The following is an 18,649-nucleotide window of genomic DNA, read 5'->3' on the forward strand; positions in this document are numbered from 1 at the left end:
GACGATCGGTTTATATGGCTCACGCTAGGACCATTACATCACCCCTGGAATTTTGCCAAACAGTTTTACAGTGCATGCTCGCGAACATCATTGCATAAGTCATACGAGAATTTGCTTAGACGATTAACGTGCTCAACAGACATTCCATCCACATACTGTCCCTGGTTAGCTGGCCACTGCCTCCATTGTTACATTTTTTTCATCATGTGTTACTCTCCCCTTTCCTTTCCTTTTCCCATTCTTCATCTTCGATTCCCTCTTGGTTTAGAAAAAAGCTGTAAAGAGGAACTAACGAGCACACTGAGTAAAACTTTTGTCGCTTCAAGAATCTTACAACCCAATTCACGTTTATAGCCGCAAGCGCAATTTATTGAAGTATAAAAATTATACAATTTTGAACAGCCACGGGGTGGGGAAGGAGGTCATCACCCGTGAATCCAGGAAATAGGTAGTGTTCTGCTAACCAAAATAAAAAATTGAAATTCCGAAGGCTGAGATTATCCAGCAGGCAGAGAGAAAAAACTTGCCTCACTTTCCGTCATTTGGTTTAGGAATTCGCTTGTACTCATAGTTGTTTATGTCCACCTTCTCTTGCAAAGCCTACACAGAAACAGACAGGTGAGCAGCAAATACCCTCAATTGTATTCAATTATACGTGCAAAAGTCCTCTACCTTTAGCTCTTCCTCCAATGAGATTTTTCTTGGTTTATATGCTTCTATGGGTCCTGTTCTAGACAGTGCTTTTCTTGTCTCAGTGATCTCCCATTCTTGATCATCCTTCACCTTTGCAATATCCTTACTGAACTAGAAGCGCACCAAACTTTAGGAGAAGGAGAAGAGGGAAAAAAAAAAATCAAAGAAATGATGATGGCGATAACAACGACTGCAATGATGACAACACCATCTCTAGAAATCACCAGCAAGTCCAATATTTCAGAGCAAGTACATATAATAGCAAACAAACTGTCTTCATTTTGTTAAGCATTTCTTTCATTCAAGATTCGTATGCCAAGGAAAATAACATACACCCATGGTAGAGCGACAGCAAAAGAAATATATTCCAACTTGACCTTTTACTCATTTTTGTAGAAATGGGAAAAACCAGAATATAATTAGCATTGAGAAAGTGACAAAATTTTGGGAAACTCAGTTTGTGTACGTTGATTCCTGTACATAGCCTTAGTGGCATACCGCAGAGATGAAGTAGCTTAACAACCTACAAAGAGATGACTAGATTATTTATATCTAAAATCTGGATTATTTAAAAACAGAAGAGGGCTTCAAGCCGCTAAAGAGTCCACTTTTTGTGTTCAGAAGGAAAGTTCAGTCTTGCTGGAAAATAAGAACTTAGTACCAATATCATCTAAGAAGAGGAGCAAGAAGGGAGGGCTTCCTATGTTCTTGAGTGGTGCTCTTGATGACACCCCCAAAGATGTCGCTCCCCCAAGATCTCAATTAAATATAGGAAATTCGTTCCAATAAAAAAAACATAAAATTTGATTATTTGCATTGCTCTAGAAGTGATAGAAAAAACATGATGTATCAGGGATGGGCATCCAAAGGGTATAATTGGTAGTGGACCAGAAGAAAGAGGTCTATGGCTGAAAACGTAGAAGATCTGCTTATAATTCATATTTTCGACATTTTCAGCAGTAAAGGCAATATGATCCCTGCAAGACTCTGCCCCACAAGGTACTTACCAGGGCGTACTTTAGATCCATACACAAAGGATCTAAACCAAAAATTCCACAATGCCACTTACTGGAGCATACAAAGCAGAAGATCATAATGAGGCCACCGAAAATCAAGCTTCCGCTATTGCAAATCTCAAGCCGTTGCAAACTGAAAAATCTCAAGCTGTTGTTGCAAATCTCAAGCCGTTGCCGCATATCATGCACGAGACGGAGCCGTAATCCTGGGTTTTGAATTCAATTGTTTTTGAACTTGTATTTTAAATTCAAAAAGTAAACTTACCGTTACTCTCACATTTGTATTTAAAGCCATCGTTGTACGTGTATCAGGATATAGAAAACACAAATATTATTTCAACTCTATCCATTCTTAGAATTCTACACCACTGTTCAGAAAATTTATATTCCTAATAAAATTGCTCATAAAATTCCTAAAATAAAAGAAAAAACCCAATTTTATCACAAATGCTCTCTATACTCCTCAGAATGTTTGACAGGATAAAACAGCACTTAATGTAATATATTTTTCTCTTTAAGGAATTAACAGTGAGATCAGAAGATTTGAAATTGTAAATTGAGAAGAACAATAGCACTAACCTGCCTTGTAAGAGATGACCAAGACCAATGGCCCCAAACACCGTGAGTGAGACCATTGGAAGCCCATATCTGATAAATGGGTATTTTCTACCCCATCGTTTAAATGACAAGCTTGAAATCTGAATCTTAGCCATGGTAGCCGAAATATTAGTATTTTTGTGAAACATACTTGGAGCTGTCTCACTGATTGTCATTTCTGCATACCATTGGAGCACCTACATTGCAACATCAAGCTTACTCTTGAGCTTAAGATCACTTCCTGGGATAGCTACTCAACAAGCCAAATTAGCTCAGCTTTCTGACCTTGGAGTTTCAAATTGATTCATTAAGTGAAACCATTTTAGATAAGAGAAAAGAAGAAGAAGAATAAATCCTGTAATCAGAAAAGAGGGTATTCTACCACTAATTATAATTATGGTAAATGCCATAGAACACTTACCCAATAGTTAACTTCTTTTGTCGTGAAGTTATCCTAAAGGCCAATAATCTATTAGAACCCAATAACTTAATGAAAAATCAAACCTTTCCCCCCTTAGTTTCTCAAGAAACCTCTACATATTCATCTACAAATCCTTTACCCAATATTAATCCTTTCACTGTGATTTATTTTGACTCACATGAATTTCTATAACACAAGCCAGTACTCGAACACATGCAGGACAAGACAAATTAAACCTGCATTAAATTAGACACGGTACTGTCTCAATTCACTGATCAGTTCACTTTTTTTTTTTTTTTTTTTTACGTTTATAAAAAAATATATATAATTTTCTTTCTTTCTTCCTTGCTCGCTTTATTGTTTGTTTGGTTTTTGAGAATTTTTTTTTTCATAAACGTAAAAAAAGAAAACAATAAATCGAGACAGTTTTGTATTTGAGCTAGTGACAATTCTAGTTGCAATTTTCTCAAGAAACTCTACATATTCATCTACAAATCCTTTACCCAATATTAATCCTTTCACTGTGATTTATTTTGACTCACATGAATTTCTATAACACAAACCAGTACTCGGAACACATGCAGGACAAGACAAATTAAACCTGCATTAAATTAGACACGGTACCGTCTCAATTCACTGATCAGTTCACTTTTTTTTTTTTTTTTTTACGTTTATAAAAAAAAATATATAATTTTCTTTCTTTCTTCCTTGCTCGCTATATTGTCTGTTTGGTTTTTGAGAAAATTATATTTTTTTTTCATAAACGTTAAAAAAAAAAAAAAAAGGTGAACTCATCAGTGAATTGAGACGGTACCGTGTCTAATTTAATGCAGGTTTAATTTGTCTTGTCCTGCATGTGTTCCGAGTACTGGTTTGTGTTATAGAAATTCATGTGAGTCAAAATAAATCACAGTGAAAGGATTAATGTTGGGTAAAGGATTAGTAGATGAATATGTAGAGGTTTCTTGAGAAAATTGCAGCTAGAATTGTCACTAGCTCAAATATAAAACTGTTGCAAGTGAGATAATTGGTCCCGAGAAACGCAAGGTTCATCGTAAAAAAGTTTTAGAAATATCACAAATATCATCTATCATAATTCAAAATAATTTCACAAACCCAATCACAAAACCCTAATATCACAAACACAATAATAAACACAATCACAAAACCCTAATATCACAAATATCATCTATCATAATTTCAAAGTAATTTCACAAACACAATGACAAAACCCTAATATCACAAACACAATAATAATCACAATCACAAAAAATCCTAAAGTCCGGGTTCAAAAACCCTAATATCACAAAAATCCTAGTATGTAATTTAAAAAAAAAAAAAAAAAAAAAACCTTACCGTTGAGGGGGCAGACTCTGCTGAGAGACAAAGTGAGGCCGAGAGAGTTGAGAGAAGAGAGAGTGAGAGACGAGAGACTTGAGAGACAAGAGAGTGAGAGACGAGAGAGTTGAGAAGGGGCCGAGACAGAGACGAGAGAGTGAGCGGACGAGAGAGTGAGAGGCGGACGAGACGACTTTAGGGTTTAGTTAGGGAAAACGGCGCCGTTTCCTATATTTTCAATGTGTTTTTTTTTTTAAATGATAATTAAAATTTTTTTTTCATGGTTTAGGAAATTGATAATTATAGTATATTTGTAATACATTTAATATACTATAGTCTAATATATTAAACTATATAATAGTATTAATATTAGACTATTAGTATAGTTATATATTAGTATTAGTTATAAACTATATATTAGTATAGCTATATAACGTATGATTAATTAAATTTTCATTTTTAAGATTAAATTTTTATTTTATAATAACATTATCTTATATATAATTATATTAATAACATATGATCAAATAAATTACAAATATTCATATTTAAGATTAACATTTTATGTTATAATTTATAAGTTATAATATGAATTTATTTCATATATGATATATAATTATATATATTATATATAAAAAATTTACATATAATTATACATTAAATATAAAACTTATATATATGTAAAATATTATGTATAATTTTAATTTTGTATAAAACTTATATATAAAATATTAATTTTTATATATTTTTTGTATCAACGGATCCGATCCGAGAAATTCTAAAACCGGAACTAGACCGGTTCTAGCTGGTTTGCATATTACATTAACCGGTCCTGGACTAGACCAGTTCAAAATCCGTCCAATCGGTCCGGACCGATTTTTTAGTTTAAATTTACACATTAGGATAATTTCTTATATGGCGGTCATGATTTCGGCATCTTCAGCTTGACGGATTGATTTAACTTTTGAAACATTGGATCATTGTAGGAAGTTTGCATGATCTACCATTCTTTTAAATAAATTCCTAAGAGCTGATTCTTATCTTCTACAGTCACTAGCTCTTTGCTGTACGCAGATTGAATACATGTTTTTTAAGTAGTTATATTGCATGTAGTTCGACGCACTTGGTTAGAATATAGAGCGGTTAAAGACCAAGGGACAAAGAATGGCATAAGAGAACAGAGTTTGAAAACTGAAAAAAATATCAAATATCAGAGGAAGATCTAAAAGGTGAGAGGAACTGTAATACAATCTTATGTCTAAGTGTAATTATAAACCCTTCAGAAACAGATAACGACTAGCTAGCAGCTACTTGCCGGAGGTAGAGAAAAGAAGTTATTGGTGAATGAAAAAAAAACTTTCAATTAGGACATGAGATTCAACCTTCCAATTCACCACTGCCATGATTTACTTTTCCATTTGCAAGTGGTTCTTTTGATTCTGGCAACGTTTTGGAATTGTTGCCCGGCTTCGATGCATTTGGATCATAGGATGACTTCGTCTTTGGTCTGAAAGAAAATTTTTTCAAGATGGCATTCCAACTTCCTTTTGTCTTCACTAGCTTCTCAATATCTTGTTTCATGCTAGAGCATTCCTTTTCAAGCTCGGATACCCGTCCCTTCATGTCATTAACCGCTACAAGGTGGTTTTGAGTGGTGCCTGCTGCTTGGGTAGAGGCATCATTTCTGATCAAAGCAAGATTCCCACTGTGATTTTGAGAGTTCTCAAGGTTGTCAGAGACAAAGAACCAACCAGCAACAGAGGTGCGGAGCCGAAGTTGTTCGAAGAATAGAACTTGGACAATGACACGAAGTGGCAGCCTCTCATTCTGGGCTGCATGGGTGCTGGCTTCCAAGGAGAGCTTCTGGCAGTTCATGAGCCTGCAGAGCTGTTCCCTTTCAGAGTCTGTTAGCCAGGGATGAGCCTGAAGTTGAGACAAGTTTAGTTTTATTAGGAAATACGGTAAATGATGTAGCATGCAATGGGAAGTAACTTCAAAGAAAACGAACAAACATTTTTAAGTGAGCTTGAAAATGAAATGAGTTCGGAGCACAATTTCTTTTGGAATATAGTATAGTAATTCCACCATGAAAACAAGTATCATTTCCATTTATTGGTCAAGGAAATTGCCTCCTAAAGAAGGAACAAAGTCAAGGTTTAATGCCCAAGCACCATGGTATGTTGCTGCTTCTCTAAAACACAAACAAAGTGATAAATATATAAAGTGACTAAAAAATTATTATTTTTCCTGGTAATAAAATGAATTATTCTCCCTTTTAAGCCATTTCCAGAACAAATATACCAGACTTGAGTGTTAATCGTGGTGAATGAATCTCATTATAATAAATAAGTCAAAAATGAATATCCTTCAAAATTACGCAGATCTAATAAGAGATGAGGGACAGGAAAAAGAAATCACTCCTACACGAAATAAGGCAATAACTATCCAGTTTAAACCATGTCATCTGAAAAATATTTAAATATTCTGGAAACTTGTAGCCATCGAACAAGATGACCAGAATCAAAAGATTTTGCAGGGAAAATCACAAATAAGCGGAAGCACATTTGAATTTATTTATTTTGTTACCTTGAGGAATATATCAATCGCACGGTAGATTCCATCATCTAATGGCCTGGAATAATCAGGGATACCAGCAGCTAGCGACTCAAATTTCAATAACTTCAAGTTAACATCAGGTGCCACTTCGGCTAAATAACCATCCACCAGACTAGCCACCATTGTCATTGGGGTCAGTGAATTGGAACCTCCCATCAACTGCCCCTCATATACCATACAATTAGAATTAGAATCAAGAGAACCACGATCTACCAGAATGAAGTGGTCGAGAATCCGTTGAACACAGTCAATATCATAAAGGGTCTCAACTGAGTACCCCATATTTGGTATCAGAAGATCTTCAAGAGCTGCTTGATCCAACTGAGCGCCAACCCTTTTCTCTAAATTCTCGCGACATGATTGGCTGGCATCTAAAATCATTGATGTTCTTAAAAGCCTAAGAAGAAAATTAGTTGCTGTGACACCCTTTTCAATGGGTAGTAACTCGACAATTTCTTCAAGAAGATTCCTTTGACCCACATCGGATGAGGCAGAAATAGCTGATCCCGGGGCAGCACAGGTCCCATTTGGGAAGCTTGATTGCCTACCCAACAAGGGGAGATGCCTCTTTGCATAGTAGACAACGGACCCAGCAATTCTCTCTGCCCTCATCCCTCTCGTTCCTACAGCCAGAATTAGTCTTTTATACAGAGGAAATCTCAGAATGGACACATCTTCATACCACCAATCTTCACTCACAGGATTGGGCTTAGCTGCTGTGCGTATTCCATTCCAAATTCCAGCCGCACCTGGGTTTTCCACAGCACTGCATCCTGACATGGGCAAACTAAACAAACTTGGATCTGCACAAGCTTTCATTGCCAATGAATCAATGCATCTTGAAACAATATGAAGCTCTTCTGCATGTGGTAGAACCTCTTCACAGGTTTCAAGAGCTTTAATTGAGTCTGTCCAGTAACAAAAAATCTCATTAAGAAAATTTTCCGTCTGCATTATAAGATTCCCCTCTCCATAGTCTTCAGTCATCTGAAGATACTCAGCTGCACACCTGAGCCTGACCACATTTAATGCAGTGAGCTCTATTTTAACGCCATAACAGAACTTGGCTGCAAGAAGAAACGTTTTGGCTCCTCCAGGTATGTCATGTAGCTGCAAAACACACTTTGTCTCATCCTCGCTAGAAAGATCTCCAATGAGATATTCTAACAGTCCGCTTCTGGACAGCAAGGGAAACTGTTTGGCATGTCAAGAAAGGAAGAGAGGGAATGTATTTCATGAGTATGCAAGACATAAGAGTGAAACCAGATATGCATGATGACCAGTAAAGACAATAATAAAATAATAAACAACAAAAAAAGGTAATGAGAAGGATCTCCATGATTTTCCACACATCCAATATTAGAAGAAGTCCAGAAGAAAATATCATAGCTATGCTTCTAGTCAGCTTGCATTATTTTTAGAGAAAAGATATTTACAACTATGAATTGTGTAAACATCACGTAATCGCTTTGAAAAAAGTGAATAAAACATGGGACCCGCATGAAAAAAATTAATTTTTTAATAGTGGACCCCACTCTTTTTCAAAGCGATTATGTGACGTTTAAGCACTTCACAGTTGTATGTAGAATTACTCTTATTTTTATCACTTCCTGTAAACAAATATATCTGACAAGTCTTTATTTTTATCTTTTTACCTTCTTCAGAACTCCAGGACTATAAAGAAGAGGAGAAATATGAAGAAGAATATCAGTTATGCTCATCATTAAGATGAGCTGCATGTCATATTTTTTGCACATCCCTAATTACAAGAAATCTAAAATAAAAAGCTCATTCTTAAGCTTTTATTCTGCACATATGATTGTTAAAAATAGTCCTATCAACAAATCTAATTAAAAATAAGTTTTTTTCTTTTTCCTTTTTAAATTTCAGGTCTACAAAGAAGAGGGAGACAATATAGAAGAATTAAGATTATTTCTATCATACATTTCGGTTCCCAAAAAAGTCTAAACATTTAAATGCAGACAAGATTGAATTTCAGTTTATGAGCACCGGCTACTTTGGATTGTTTCTAGTCAGGCATCTAATACATGAGGAGAACCTCAAGACACAAAATACAACAACCAAAGAAGATCAAAGACCCAAGGTTGCACATTGAAGTGATTTATTCAAGCATCATTTCAATGTAAGTCATGATGTAAGCATTACATGCCTCTTAAATCGCAGTGGCAAAATCCACATATGCCATAAATAATGAGAACTCAAGTAGCAGAGCAAAGGCTAGGCCAAGTAAATGTACCTTGTGCAAATGGAAGGTCTTCTCTCCTATTTCAAGAATGACATCACTAGGAAGCCCTGTTGAGCAAAGCCTGCAAAAGTGTCTCGCTTAAAAGAACTCTTAAAGAGAGAGGAGAAAATATTACTCAAAGAGACGTCAATCGAATTAATCCACCAGTCCTTTTAGCAACTTTCGTCCTGATCATTGCAGGAACCATTGCAAACACATACAACACTTTAATTTATTACATCTAACAGGTTTTTTAACATATTTTTCTTAAGAAATAAAAAAGAAAACTCCTGCAGCTGTTTGTTGGATGCAATTGTACATTCATCCTACTACTGAACTGCTATCACATTGCAAACAATACAAACGAACCAATGTAGGTAAATGCTGCTACAGTCTTAACCATCCAATAATCTCTTCATAACTGGGGGATGCAATTATTTGAGAAACCAATTTGATGTACATAAATCTCATCTAAACCAAGACAACAAACAGACTTCCTATACCCCAAAAAATCAATTGGACACTCAAGTAGGTTACAAGACAATTCAGAAAAATCATTGAAATCTGATGCCGAATTGTCCTTTCAAAAACCCTTCCGCCAAAGGGACAGTGCCAGATTCCTTTTTTTATTAAAACAGGATTTCATTATAGAGTTTCAAAACCCGCCCAGAAAGCCATGTTGAAGTAGACAAGAAACACAAAGTAATTGGTCCTTTAATTTTCAGCCTCACTCATCCTTTCAAGCCCTTGCTTAATGGAACATACAGGGAGGCTCATACGATTAACGATGTTGGTGTCAAGACGGAAGGACCCGAAGTTGAACCAGTTCGAGTAAATTCAAAATACAGGTAAAATTGCTCAATCTCTCTCACTATTAGGATTTGAATAAATTATGTTATTAGCTAATACAGTGAATTCTATATTTTGTATAGGTTCCTTTATACCGTCACAGACTTCTCGACCGTCAATACAACCCTCACAACCAAGCCCAAAAGTTTGATTTCATAATGCAAAACTTCACGAATCCATCAAGTGGCATTCAATATTATCGAAAACCCAGAGTCCAAAATTTCAATTTTAACAAATTACAATCACATTGTAAAACAAACTGAGAACAAATTACAATCAGATTAGAAACAAAAAAGATAATGGTAACAGGTAATAAATAACAAAAGGTAAGAAATGACTGACCAGGTTAGGTTATCAAGGTGAAAGACTTCGGATTTGGATCCCAACTTCATGCACGCCATGTGTTACTCAATAACATTAGCCACCGGGAAAAGAGTTGCACCTGTTGCAGTAGAATGACGATGAAAAACGACGAGAGAGGTAGAGGAAAGATGCCAGCCAAAGACGATAGTGACAAAAGGGTAGTGAACTTAAATGGCTTTCTCTTCCTCAGCCTCATTCTCTCTGTGTGCACGCTATATTTTCGGCATTCTGGTTAGAAATAGAGAGAACGTCGAAGGTCCCGAGTCCAAAGTGCAATATCTAGGAGAAAAATCAGTTGCTGATGTTACACGAAAAAGTCAGTGTTTGGGAGTTTAGAATTTACGTTGAGATTGTGGCACAATAAGTTACATGTACATATTTAATGCCTTTATAGTTGAGTTAATTCTCTTTTCATCGAATTTATTTGTATATACCTTATAAGGTTATCCATTTTTAAGAATTGTGGACCTGGTTGGACGTTCTTGCAGCTTTTATCTGGGGTATATTGGCCAAGCTTACGTATATTTTTGGGACGAACTTACTGATGCGCACCTTCGTCCTCTTTCTTGCATTTCGTCAGCTTCCAAAGCCCCGGCCGGTGTTTTCATTCAAAACGATTCTAATAAAACCAGAGAGAGAGACGAGTTTTATATTAATTATTTATTCTTTTTTAAAATATAATATATATAAAAGAAGTGTTATAATTAAAATGACATGTCACAAAAATAAATTCATAAATTGATATAATTTTATATAATATGATAAATAAAAATTTACTTTACAATTAAAGGAGTTTTATAATATAACCTAACACATCATATATTCCTAAATTGAAATGTATCTTGAATTTTGTTTATAATAACTTGTATATTAAACATGGAATAATATAAATTATAAAAAAATATATAAAGAGTTGGTTAATAATTAAATAATACTTATTCGGCCTCCCAAAGATAAATTCTTTGGAACTGCTTTGTCCATGGGTGGCCAAACCTTTTGAGGTACCTTTCTGCTACAACTCTGAACTCTGAGCTGAGCTTCCTTGAATGTGCTGTGCAGCCTCTGCTCTCCTCCTCACAGATGTTCTTACAAGGTAGAGCAGTCAGCAGAAGGCCAGACGGCCACTCCGAATCGGTTAGCGTGTTGGGCCGTATTAATTATTACTTTTTTTAAGGTTTGGGCCAATATTTGTGGGCCCAACTTACTTGAAAATACTGGATCGACGTTCTATGTTTGTAAAATTTACATATGGGCTTGGTATGCAGGCCCAATGTCTCTCACCACAGATCGGGCCCTTGAGGTGACGTAGCATTAGCTGAATTATGAAATTAGCTCCACCGACACATTCTTGAAGCACACAACCTGCCAAAATTGCACTGGAAATTGACAATGCGTTAGAAACGCAACAAATGCAATAAACAAGCCCATAAATTTGTGGGGTGAACTATCCTTCAATCTCAGTTGATGATGCATTACATTGAATTAAAGTAATGGGGAAAAAAAAAAAAAAAGAAAAATCTGATGCATATATGCATTGGTTTGGGGGTGCAGAAAATGTGTGATTCAACCACGTTGTCGCCACGTTGTGTCCACTAATTGAGGCACCCACGAGGCACATGGCTATGTTTCAATATTCTTTTATTGTCTATCGAAGGATTTTTATTCTATCAATATTTCAATAGTCTTGTTGTTTGATAGTGTTTACTGCTTTCCTCGTGAGGCCGAGACTTTGACTCTCAATTAAATAAAATATTATTATAAGATAATTTTTTAATATATTAAGATTTGAAAAAAAATATATTATTTATTATATTTTATGTATTAATTTAAAAAAATTGTAATAACAACCAAACGAAGCTTTATAAAATAAATCATAAAAAATAGCTAAAAGAAAATGCATGAGTGTAAAGTATGTATATTATAAATTAAAATATATATAAATTATTTGTTAAAAAAAAATAAAGAGAAAAATAAAGGCACCGACGAGCTGATACTAACTAGAAAGTCTTGTGATACGGGAACCTCATGCAGCCAAGCGGTGGATGTGAGTGTCGGCAGCACCGACACGGCACGCAACATCTATATGTATTACCGGTTATGTCTAATTTTTCATTTTCTAGTTTTATTTAAGAGAGAGAAGCAGAATAGATCTGTCGTTCCCCGCTTGGGTGGGACTACAACGTGCGGTGTACAAAACCTCTTTTAACATAATATAATTATACTAAAAAAAACATTCAAAATAATAAAACTATTTTTGAACACACAAAAACCTTGTAATGACAAGTGTACTATCAAGGAAAAGAAAATAGGAAAACCCACTAAAGTCCTTAAATTGATTCACAATACATTTTGTCGCAATGCCCTTTCTTTATTATTGGTACGCTATTGTTTCAAAAGACCCCACGGTCCTCCTAGTCTCACCGCCACGTGATTAGTCGTAAATTATATTTCTCATCAAAATACTTAAATCACAAATTTTTTTATAAAAATACTTTAATTACAAAAAATTACATAAAAATAAACTCATAAATTAATATAGTTTGATATGATATTATAAAGGTAGATCTAAAAGAACGAAAATATAAATTTATTTTTATTATAAAATAGATATAACGTATTATATAAAATCATGTTAAGTTATAGATTTATTTTGAGTGGCTCTACAACCACTAAGTCAAAATTCAATTTGGGTCCTGACAAGTATAAATTTTTTCCCTTTTTTTTTTTTTGTTTTTCTTTCATGTATTTTCTAAATAACCTTAAACATTTTTTAAAATTCATAACGTCATTAAAAATATATTTCCTTAATTATTAAGTTAAAAAAATAAAAATAGTATCAAAAAAATATCTCGGAACCACCTATCGGTGGCCCAAACATTTTCTATTTATTTTTATAAAATCTCTTTAGAGCATTCGCAATGGTTCATTTATCTTATCTTTTAAAATATATTACTAAACTTCACTTTTTCTATTTTACATACTAACTTTTACAATATATCATAAATCAGCTTATCTATTTTTCTTTCATAACATTTAACTAATAATTTTTTTTATTCTTTTTAAACATTTCCTTTCTACCAATAAATTTGTAATATCCATATATATTTTTTTATATTTGCAATGTATTATTATATACAATGTAATATGAACCATGAACCCTAAACCCTCAATTTTGAATCCCAAACCTCGAACCCCTTGAACCCTAAACCTCGAGCCCCTTGAACCCTAAACCCCAAGCCCCCAAAACCCTGAATCCAAAACCTCTTGAATCCTAAACCTTAAACCACCTCTTAAAAAAAGGAAAAGAAGGATTAAAAATATATTTTTCAGAATTATTGACCAAGGCATTAAGGAGAACGTAACATTATTGATGCAAAAACACTACGAAACTGTTGAACAAAGCCATTGATAATCTATTCTCAGCGAGTAGGTAGGAAGGCCGAAGAAGCCACATGATGGGAGCTAGAAAAGCCTCTCGGGTTGACAGTTGGCGAGGAAATGTTAGCAAAGTCTCCATGGGTGTGATACCTCATATGATATGGATAATGGTAGGTGTTGTATAGGATCCCACATTGCTTGGAAAGTAGAAGTTCTTGCTCTTTATAAGGTTCTAATGAGGCTCCAATTGTATCATTGACTAATCATTTTGGAGTATAGGCCATGTGGTTTGCGTCTTCTATTGAGGCGTTACAAATGGTATCAGAGTCTATCCCAACTAGAAATGTGGGACTTGAGTCATGCCACCTATAAGGGACAGACCCGACGTGGACGTCGGCAATTTAAGGGGAGTAGATTGTGATACCCCATATGATAAGGATAAGGTTAGGTAGTGTATGAGATCCCATATTACTTGGAAAGTAGAAGTTTTTGCTCTTTATAAGATTTTAATGATGCTCTAATTATATCATTGACTAGTCTTTTTAGAGTATAGACCATGTGGTTTGGGCCTTCCATTACGCCGTTACATGGGAAAAGGTAGCTTTAGCATCGACGAACAAAGGGAGGCAGACAGATGGTTCAACGGGAGGGACCATGCAGTTTTTGGCCTTCCCTATCTCACCAGTTTCATCCTGGAGGGGTAAAGCTTCATTGGTTTCGAGACCTTCCTTGGAAGTTGTCAAAGATGTTTCACGGCTTCCTCAAGGAGACACACTAAAAGGTGGTGAAGGAATTGAAACCCTGCTGCCACTGGGGAGGGAGGGGGGGTTGGAAAAACAAATGGCGAATCTGGAGTAATCCCAACCAAATCGTTGAGGCAAGGGGGGAATTAAGTGCCGCAACTAACTCTTGAGCACTACCCTCTTTGCCCCTCTCCAATCGAGGAAGATCGGATGGAGCATCCGAAGGCACAAAAACAATTCAGTCCTATACACACAAAATAAATATATATAAGTAGAATAAAATAAAGATATGAAGAAATCGGATAAATAATACTTCCAAGATATTTTTTTGGAAAAAAATAAAATATAGATGTTTTAAATGATGAATAATAAAAAAAATTTGTATTGAAATGTAAAAGTAAAAGGAAATGAGAGAGTAAATGAAATATAAATAATTAAAAAATTATTTGAAGGATAAACAGTACCTGCTACATATAGCGGGTTATTATAGTAATTTATATTTTACATGTTTTTTTAAGTAATTAAATGGAACTCGTTTTATAAACAATTCTTTAAATAATTTCTCTTTTTTAATATTATACATAAACAGAATGCTCTTATGACTTGACGCTACCATCTATGATCTATGACTATCAATCCATATACATGGCCTCTCTGAACGATAATTTCGTCCAAATGGAGAAGAGAATTGAGGTAGAGTTCCGATTTTCGATGTGGAGAATCCAAATCCACGTGGATATCTGGTTTCCTTTGGGATGAAGGGATTTTTTTGTTTGGTTCTAACCAAGAAAAAGTTCATATTTCTAAACTAAGTTATTGGAATAATAGCTTGCAATTAATAAAGCATGTTTTCATGCCAAAAATATAAATATGGACTTAAATCGGAAACATTTCATTTTTTATATGATGATGGCTTCAATTCAATAATATAGAACGTGACCCAACTGGGGATTAGAGTTTCAATTGATAATTGATTACACGCAAGAAATTTGGAATTTTTAAGATGATTGAAGTCCTAAAGCCAACTATTCATGATCATTTTATAAAAAAAAATTATTCTCATTAATCATTATTTATTATCTCAGACCTTAAATCATATGAAAAGAGTAATTCTTATTACAGTCTACAGATAGAAACTGCTTTGCAGCCTAAATGAAACATAGTTTTCATTAATAATAAAACAACAATGTTTCATTTTCATCCTTTCCTTTGTGATGCTTCACACAAAATAAGAGTAGGTGGCCTTCATGAACCGCCCATACTGATTGGACATTTACTTGTGTTAATCAACATATATGGAGATTTTGTTGCAGAAACATGACGTTTCCCTTACCTTTATTTTTCGAACTTCTTTAATTCCTAGGTAACATGGCCATAATCCGTTCTAAGTCATGTTAATTAATCATTTTGATTTGAAGTTATATTCTTTTGTTTAGTGCACAAATGAAAATTTGACTATTTAGTTTTAAGATATCCATGGGTTGTATGCTATTGCTGGAAAATTAAATTGTAAGAACAGATGTCAAAATGAAATTTGAAAATATCATAATCAAATGTGAAAGAAAAACAACCTAAACTTTGATGATCGGGTAATTCGTGGAGGAGAAGATTGCCACGACAGTGGGACAGTTTGCAGATGCATGGTAGTGGGGCGATTGGCAGTGAAGCACTCAGATGCACGGCACAGAGAGAAAGAGGGAAATCGAAATGAGTTTTCAAATTGCTGGCTTGTTCTTTATTTAGAAATAATGGTGTTTTGGTCAATTTTATGATAAAAATAGAGACAATTTTATATATTCCTATATTAGGACTACAAATGAGTCCTATTTGTGGACTGTACCAAATGCGACCCTTATGAAAAATACTCCAATATCTTATAAAAAAAAATTTAGATATAGGATGTATGAGTGAATAGTGACTGATAAGTAGGATTTCTATTTTACTAATACATCACGTTTACATGCATCGACGCAGGGTTCGGTTTAAGGTTCTAGAATTCTACCATTCTGTTGCATTTTAGTAAAATGAATCCAATGTTCGTGGGTATATGTATTCGGTCGACCCACCCTTTGTTGCTACAACTTGCAAAGAGATAGAAGTTGACAGTCACACCCTCACTCACTTTTTCGAAAGTTTTCTTTTTGTTACGTCAAAAAATGTTCACATTTCTTAACTGAAAGTTCTCGCAATAAGGCGTTACTAAAAGTAAAAACTCCCAATTAATTAAACATTATTAATTATGTTCTACGCCAAAAAAAAAAAGATCAGAGACTCCTCCAATATACAGGACCATTTCATCATTTTTCCTATATATCTCAATCAATCGATAGCATCAATGGCGTATAATAATATGTCCAAGGGTATTTGCTATTAGTCAAAACTATAATAGTTTTGATTTATTTTAATGGCTCGTTTGGATATATTGTTATAATAATATTTTTTAATATTATTATTATTTTAAAATTTAAAAATTGAATTGTTTATTATATTTTGTGTAGAAATTTGAAAAAATTGTAATGATGAGATGAGATAAATTGAAAGTATTTCTGTATTCAAACGAGTGTTATAGTTTTATATATTAAAAGCGAATGTGTATGTAAGAATATAATTTGTCATGGAGCATAAGATATATATATATATATTATATATATCAGTTCTTCTATATACAGTCGGTAGATACAACCGGCGTGCAGTCGTCCATACCACATCAGATTTAAAATGAATTCTTCCTCTCTCATCAGCTCGGTCTCTTTCTCATAAGCTCGATCTTTCTCTCTCATCAGCTCCATCAGCTCGGTCTCTCTCTCTCGTCAGCTCTTCTCATCTCTCTCTCTCCTCAGCTCGGTCTCTCTCTCATCAAGTGTCTCCATGTCAGTCACGTTTACACACCATTTACACAGGCGCTTGCAACAAGCATTTTAGTATATATATATATATATTTAAAAAAAAAAAAAAACCATGTTCAGCAAGTTAGGGGCACGTAAGCCATTTGCGTTCTGTTCATGCAATTAACTTCTTACCGACATAAGGAAGCCAGGACGCAATCGGAATCACATGTTTATAAGAAAACTAATTGATTTCATTATCTCTGTTTTCTGGGTTGTAGACAACAACCAGACAATCGTGCTATTAATTTATTGCTCGTTACTTTCTCAGTCGAAACTTATCACTCTCATAATATGCATGACCTGTTAAATGCTAGAGAAAGAGAAAAAGAGAGAATTCAACGATCTAGAGTTAGGGTATTAACTATGGAAAAGTACTGCTAGAGAACTTCTCTTTTAACATTTCTGTAGTTAAAACATTTCTGTTTAACCGTATACATTTTCGCTAGAGTAATTGGTTTTTGCAGTGCTTTTCGGTTAAACAAACGCAAAGATGTTGCCTATCTCAAGAACGAGAACTTCTAGTATATAATATTTCAGATTCATTTTCGAATTAAAAAAGGGACACATTCAATCAATTTTGAAAAATCTAAACCCACGAAACATCTTTGATCTTTCCCTTAATTTTCTCGTATAAGATACGCATTTGCTCATATATTTTCTTCTATGTTTCTATCCCAATTCTCTTGATGTTGCACAAAAGTACTTGTACCTTTTATGAAAGAAACGAGTACTTCTCATGATGGTATCAGAAAAAACACAATAACATGTTGTCTCTTTGTGGCAACTACTCCATATAAAATTGTTTTACCTAAATAAAAAGAAAAATTATTCTCATAAGTCACTATTCGTCACCCACACTTTATGAAAAATACATTCACATCATATAAAAAATATCCTCACACCCTATGAAAAAGCCATAGGTATGGGAGTGAATAGTTGCTGATGCACAGCATTCCTCAAATATAATTAGATTTTACCTCAATTTATTTATTTATTTAAAAAAAAGAGAGAAGTCTTTTGAAGGAAGCAATTCAAAGAGTGCAATCCAAGATAGTTAAAACGAAAGGAGGGGTTGCATGGCCTTCAATATTCAATATTTATAGAGAGAGTACTCCTGAAGGGATTGAATGATTCAAAGAGTGCACCTCAAGTTAGTTAGCAGAGAGTGAAAGGCAAAAAGGCAGAGCATGTGACCTTAGGCCTATTATTTCTACGAGGCTCAAACCAAACTTACTTCTGTTATTACATCTAAACAAGGAAACACACTATTTATTCTCATATTTAAAATAATTAGAATTTAAATATTTCTCATTCTTATTTATACGTTAATCTTTCACATCAGTAATATAACCAAATTTATAAATATATATCTTTTTGAGATGTGACATTTATTAGTGTTGTTGATTTACATAAAAAAATAAATAAATTAATAATAGACTTTTTTTTTTTTTTTTTTTTTTTATAAATTTCAAAGAAAGCGAAACTTACTGACAAGATCTAAC

The 18,649-nt window shown here is 34.1% G+C and overlaps 2 protein-coding genes across 3 annotated transcripts; both read right to left on the minus strand.

The window, feature by feature from the left end:
• Nucleotides 1–341: 341 nt before the first annotated feature.
• Nucleotides 342–2,424, minus strand: LOC121246182. The gene is made up of 4 exons (XM_041144233.1): nucleotides 2,289–2,424; nucleotides 1,701–1,915; nucleotides 673–804; nucleotides 342–600 (listed from the first exon to the last, which is right to left on the minus strand). Exons 1-4 carry the CDS (start codon nucleotides 2,353–2,355, stop codon nucleotides 529–531), a joined length of 486 nt encoding a protein of 161 aa, XP_041000167.1. The 5' UTR covers nucleotides 2,356–2,424; the 3' UTR covers nucleotides 342–528.
• Nucleotides 2,425–5,295: 2,871 nt separating this feature from the next.
• On the minus strand, nucleotides 5,296–10,818 carry LOC121245770 (BTB/POZ domain-containing protein At5g03250-like). Of its 2 annotated transcripts, XM_041143629.1 has the most exons (5): nucleotides 10,573–10,818; nucleotides 10,118–10,417; nucleotides 8,939–9,008; nucleotides 6,652–7,875; nucleotides 5,296–5,988 (listed from the first exon to the last, which is right to left on the minus strand). In XM_041143629.1, exons 2-5 carry the CDS (start codon nucleotides 10,174–10,176, stop codon nucleotides 5,443–5,445), a joined length of 1,899 nt encoding a protein of 632 aa, XP_040999563.1. In that variant the 5' UTR covers nucleotides 10,177–10,417; nucleotides 10,573–10,818; the 3' UTR covers nucleotides 5,296–5,442. The 2 variants fall into 2 exon arrangements, with proteins under 2 accessions (XP_040999563.1, XP_040999562.1); XM_041143628.1 differs by having other exon boundaries at nucleotides 10,118–10,818.
• Nucleotides 10,819–18,649: the final 7,831 nt, after the last annotated feature.

This window comes from Juglans microcarpa x Juglans regia, chromosome 1S (genome assembly GCF_004785595.1).
Source record: "Juglans microcarpa x Juglans regia isolate MS1-56 chromosome 1S, Jm3101_v1.0, whole genome shotgun sequence".
In the NCBI taxonomy this organism is placed as follows: Eukaryota; Viridiplantae; Streptophyta; class Magnoliopsida; order Fagales; family Juglandaceae; genus Juglans; species Juglans microcarpa x Juglans regia.

What these genes read in the sequence shown, in the direction of transcription:
- LOC121246182 (XM_041144233.1), bottom strand. Translation starts at nt 2,355, where the DNA reads ATGGGCTTCCAATGGTCTCACTCACGGTGTTTGGGGCCATTGGTCTTG. An exon ending in GGTCATCTCTTACAAGGCAG is followed by an intron (nt 1,916 to 2,288) that starts GTTAGTGCTATT and finishes TTCAAAACCCAG; the next exon opens with GATTACGGCTCCGTCTCGTG. An exon ending in CATTGGAGGAAGAGCTAAAG is followed by an intron (nt 601 to 672) that starts GTAGAGGACTTT and finishes GTTTCTGTGTAG; the next exon opens with GCTTTGCAAGAGAAGGTGGA.
- LOC121245770 (XM_041143629.1), bottom strand. Translation starts at nt 10,176, where the DNA reads ATGGCGTGCATGAAGTTGGGATCCAAATCCGAAGTCTTTCACCTTGAT. An exon ending in AGACCTTCCATTTGCACAAG is followed by an intron (nt 7,876 to 8,938) that starts GTACATTTACTT and finishes CATGCCAAACAG; the next exon opens with TTTCCCTTGCTGTCCAGAAG. An exon ending in CGATTGATATATTCCTCAAG is followed by an intron (nt 5,989 to 6,651) that starts GTAACAAAATAA and finishes TCTCAACTTCAG; the next exon opens with GCTCATCCCTGGCTAACAGA.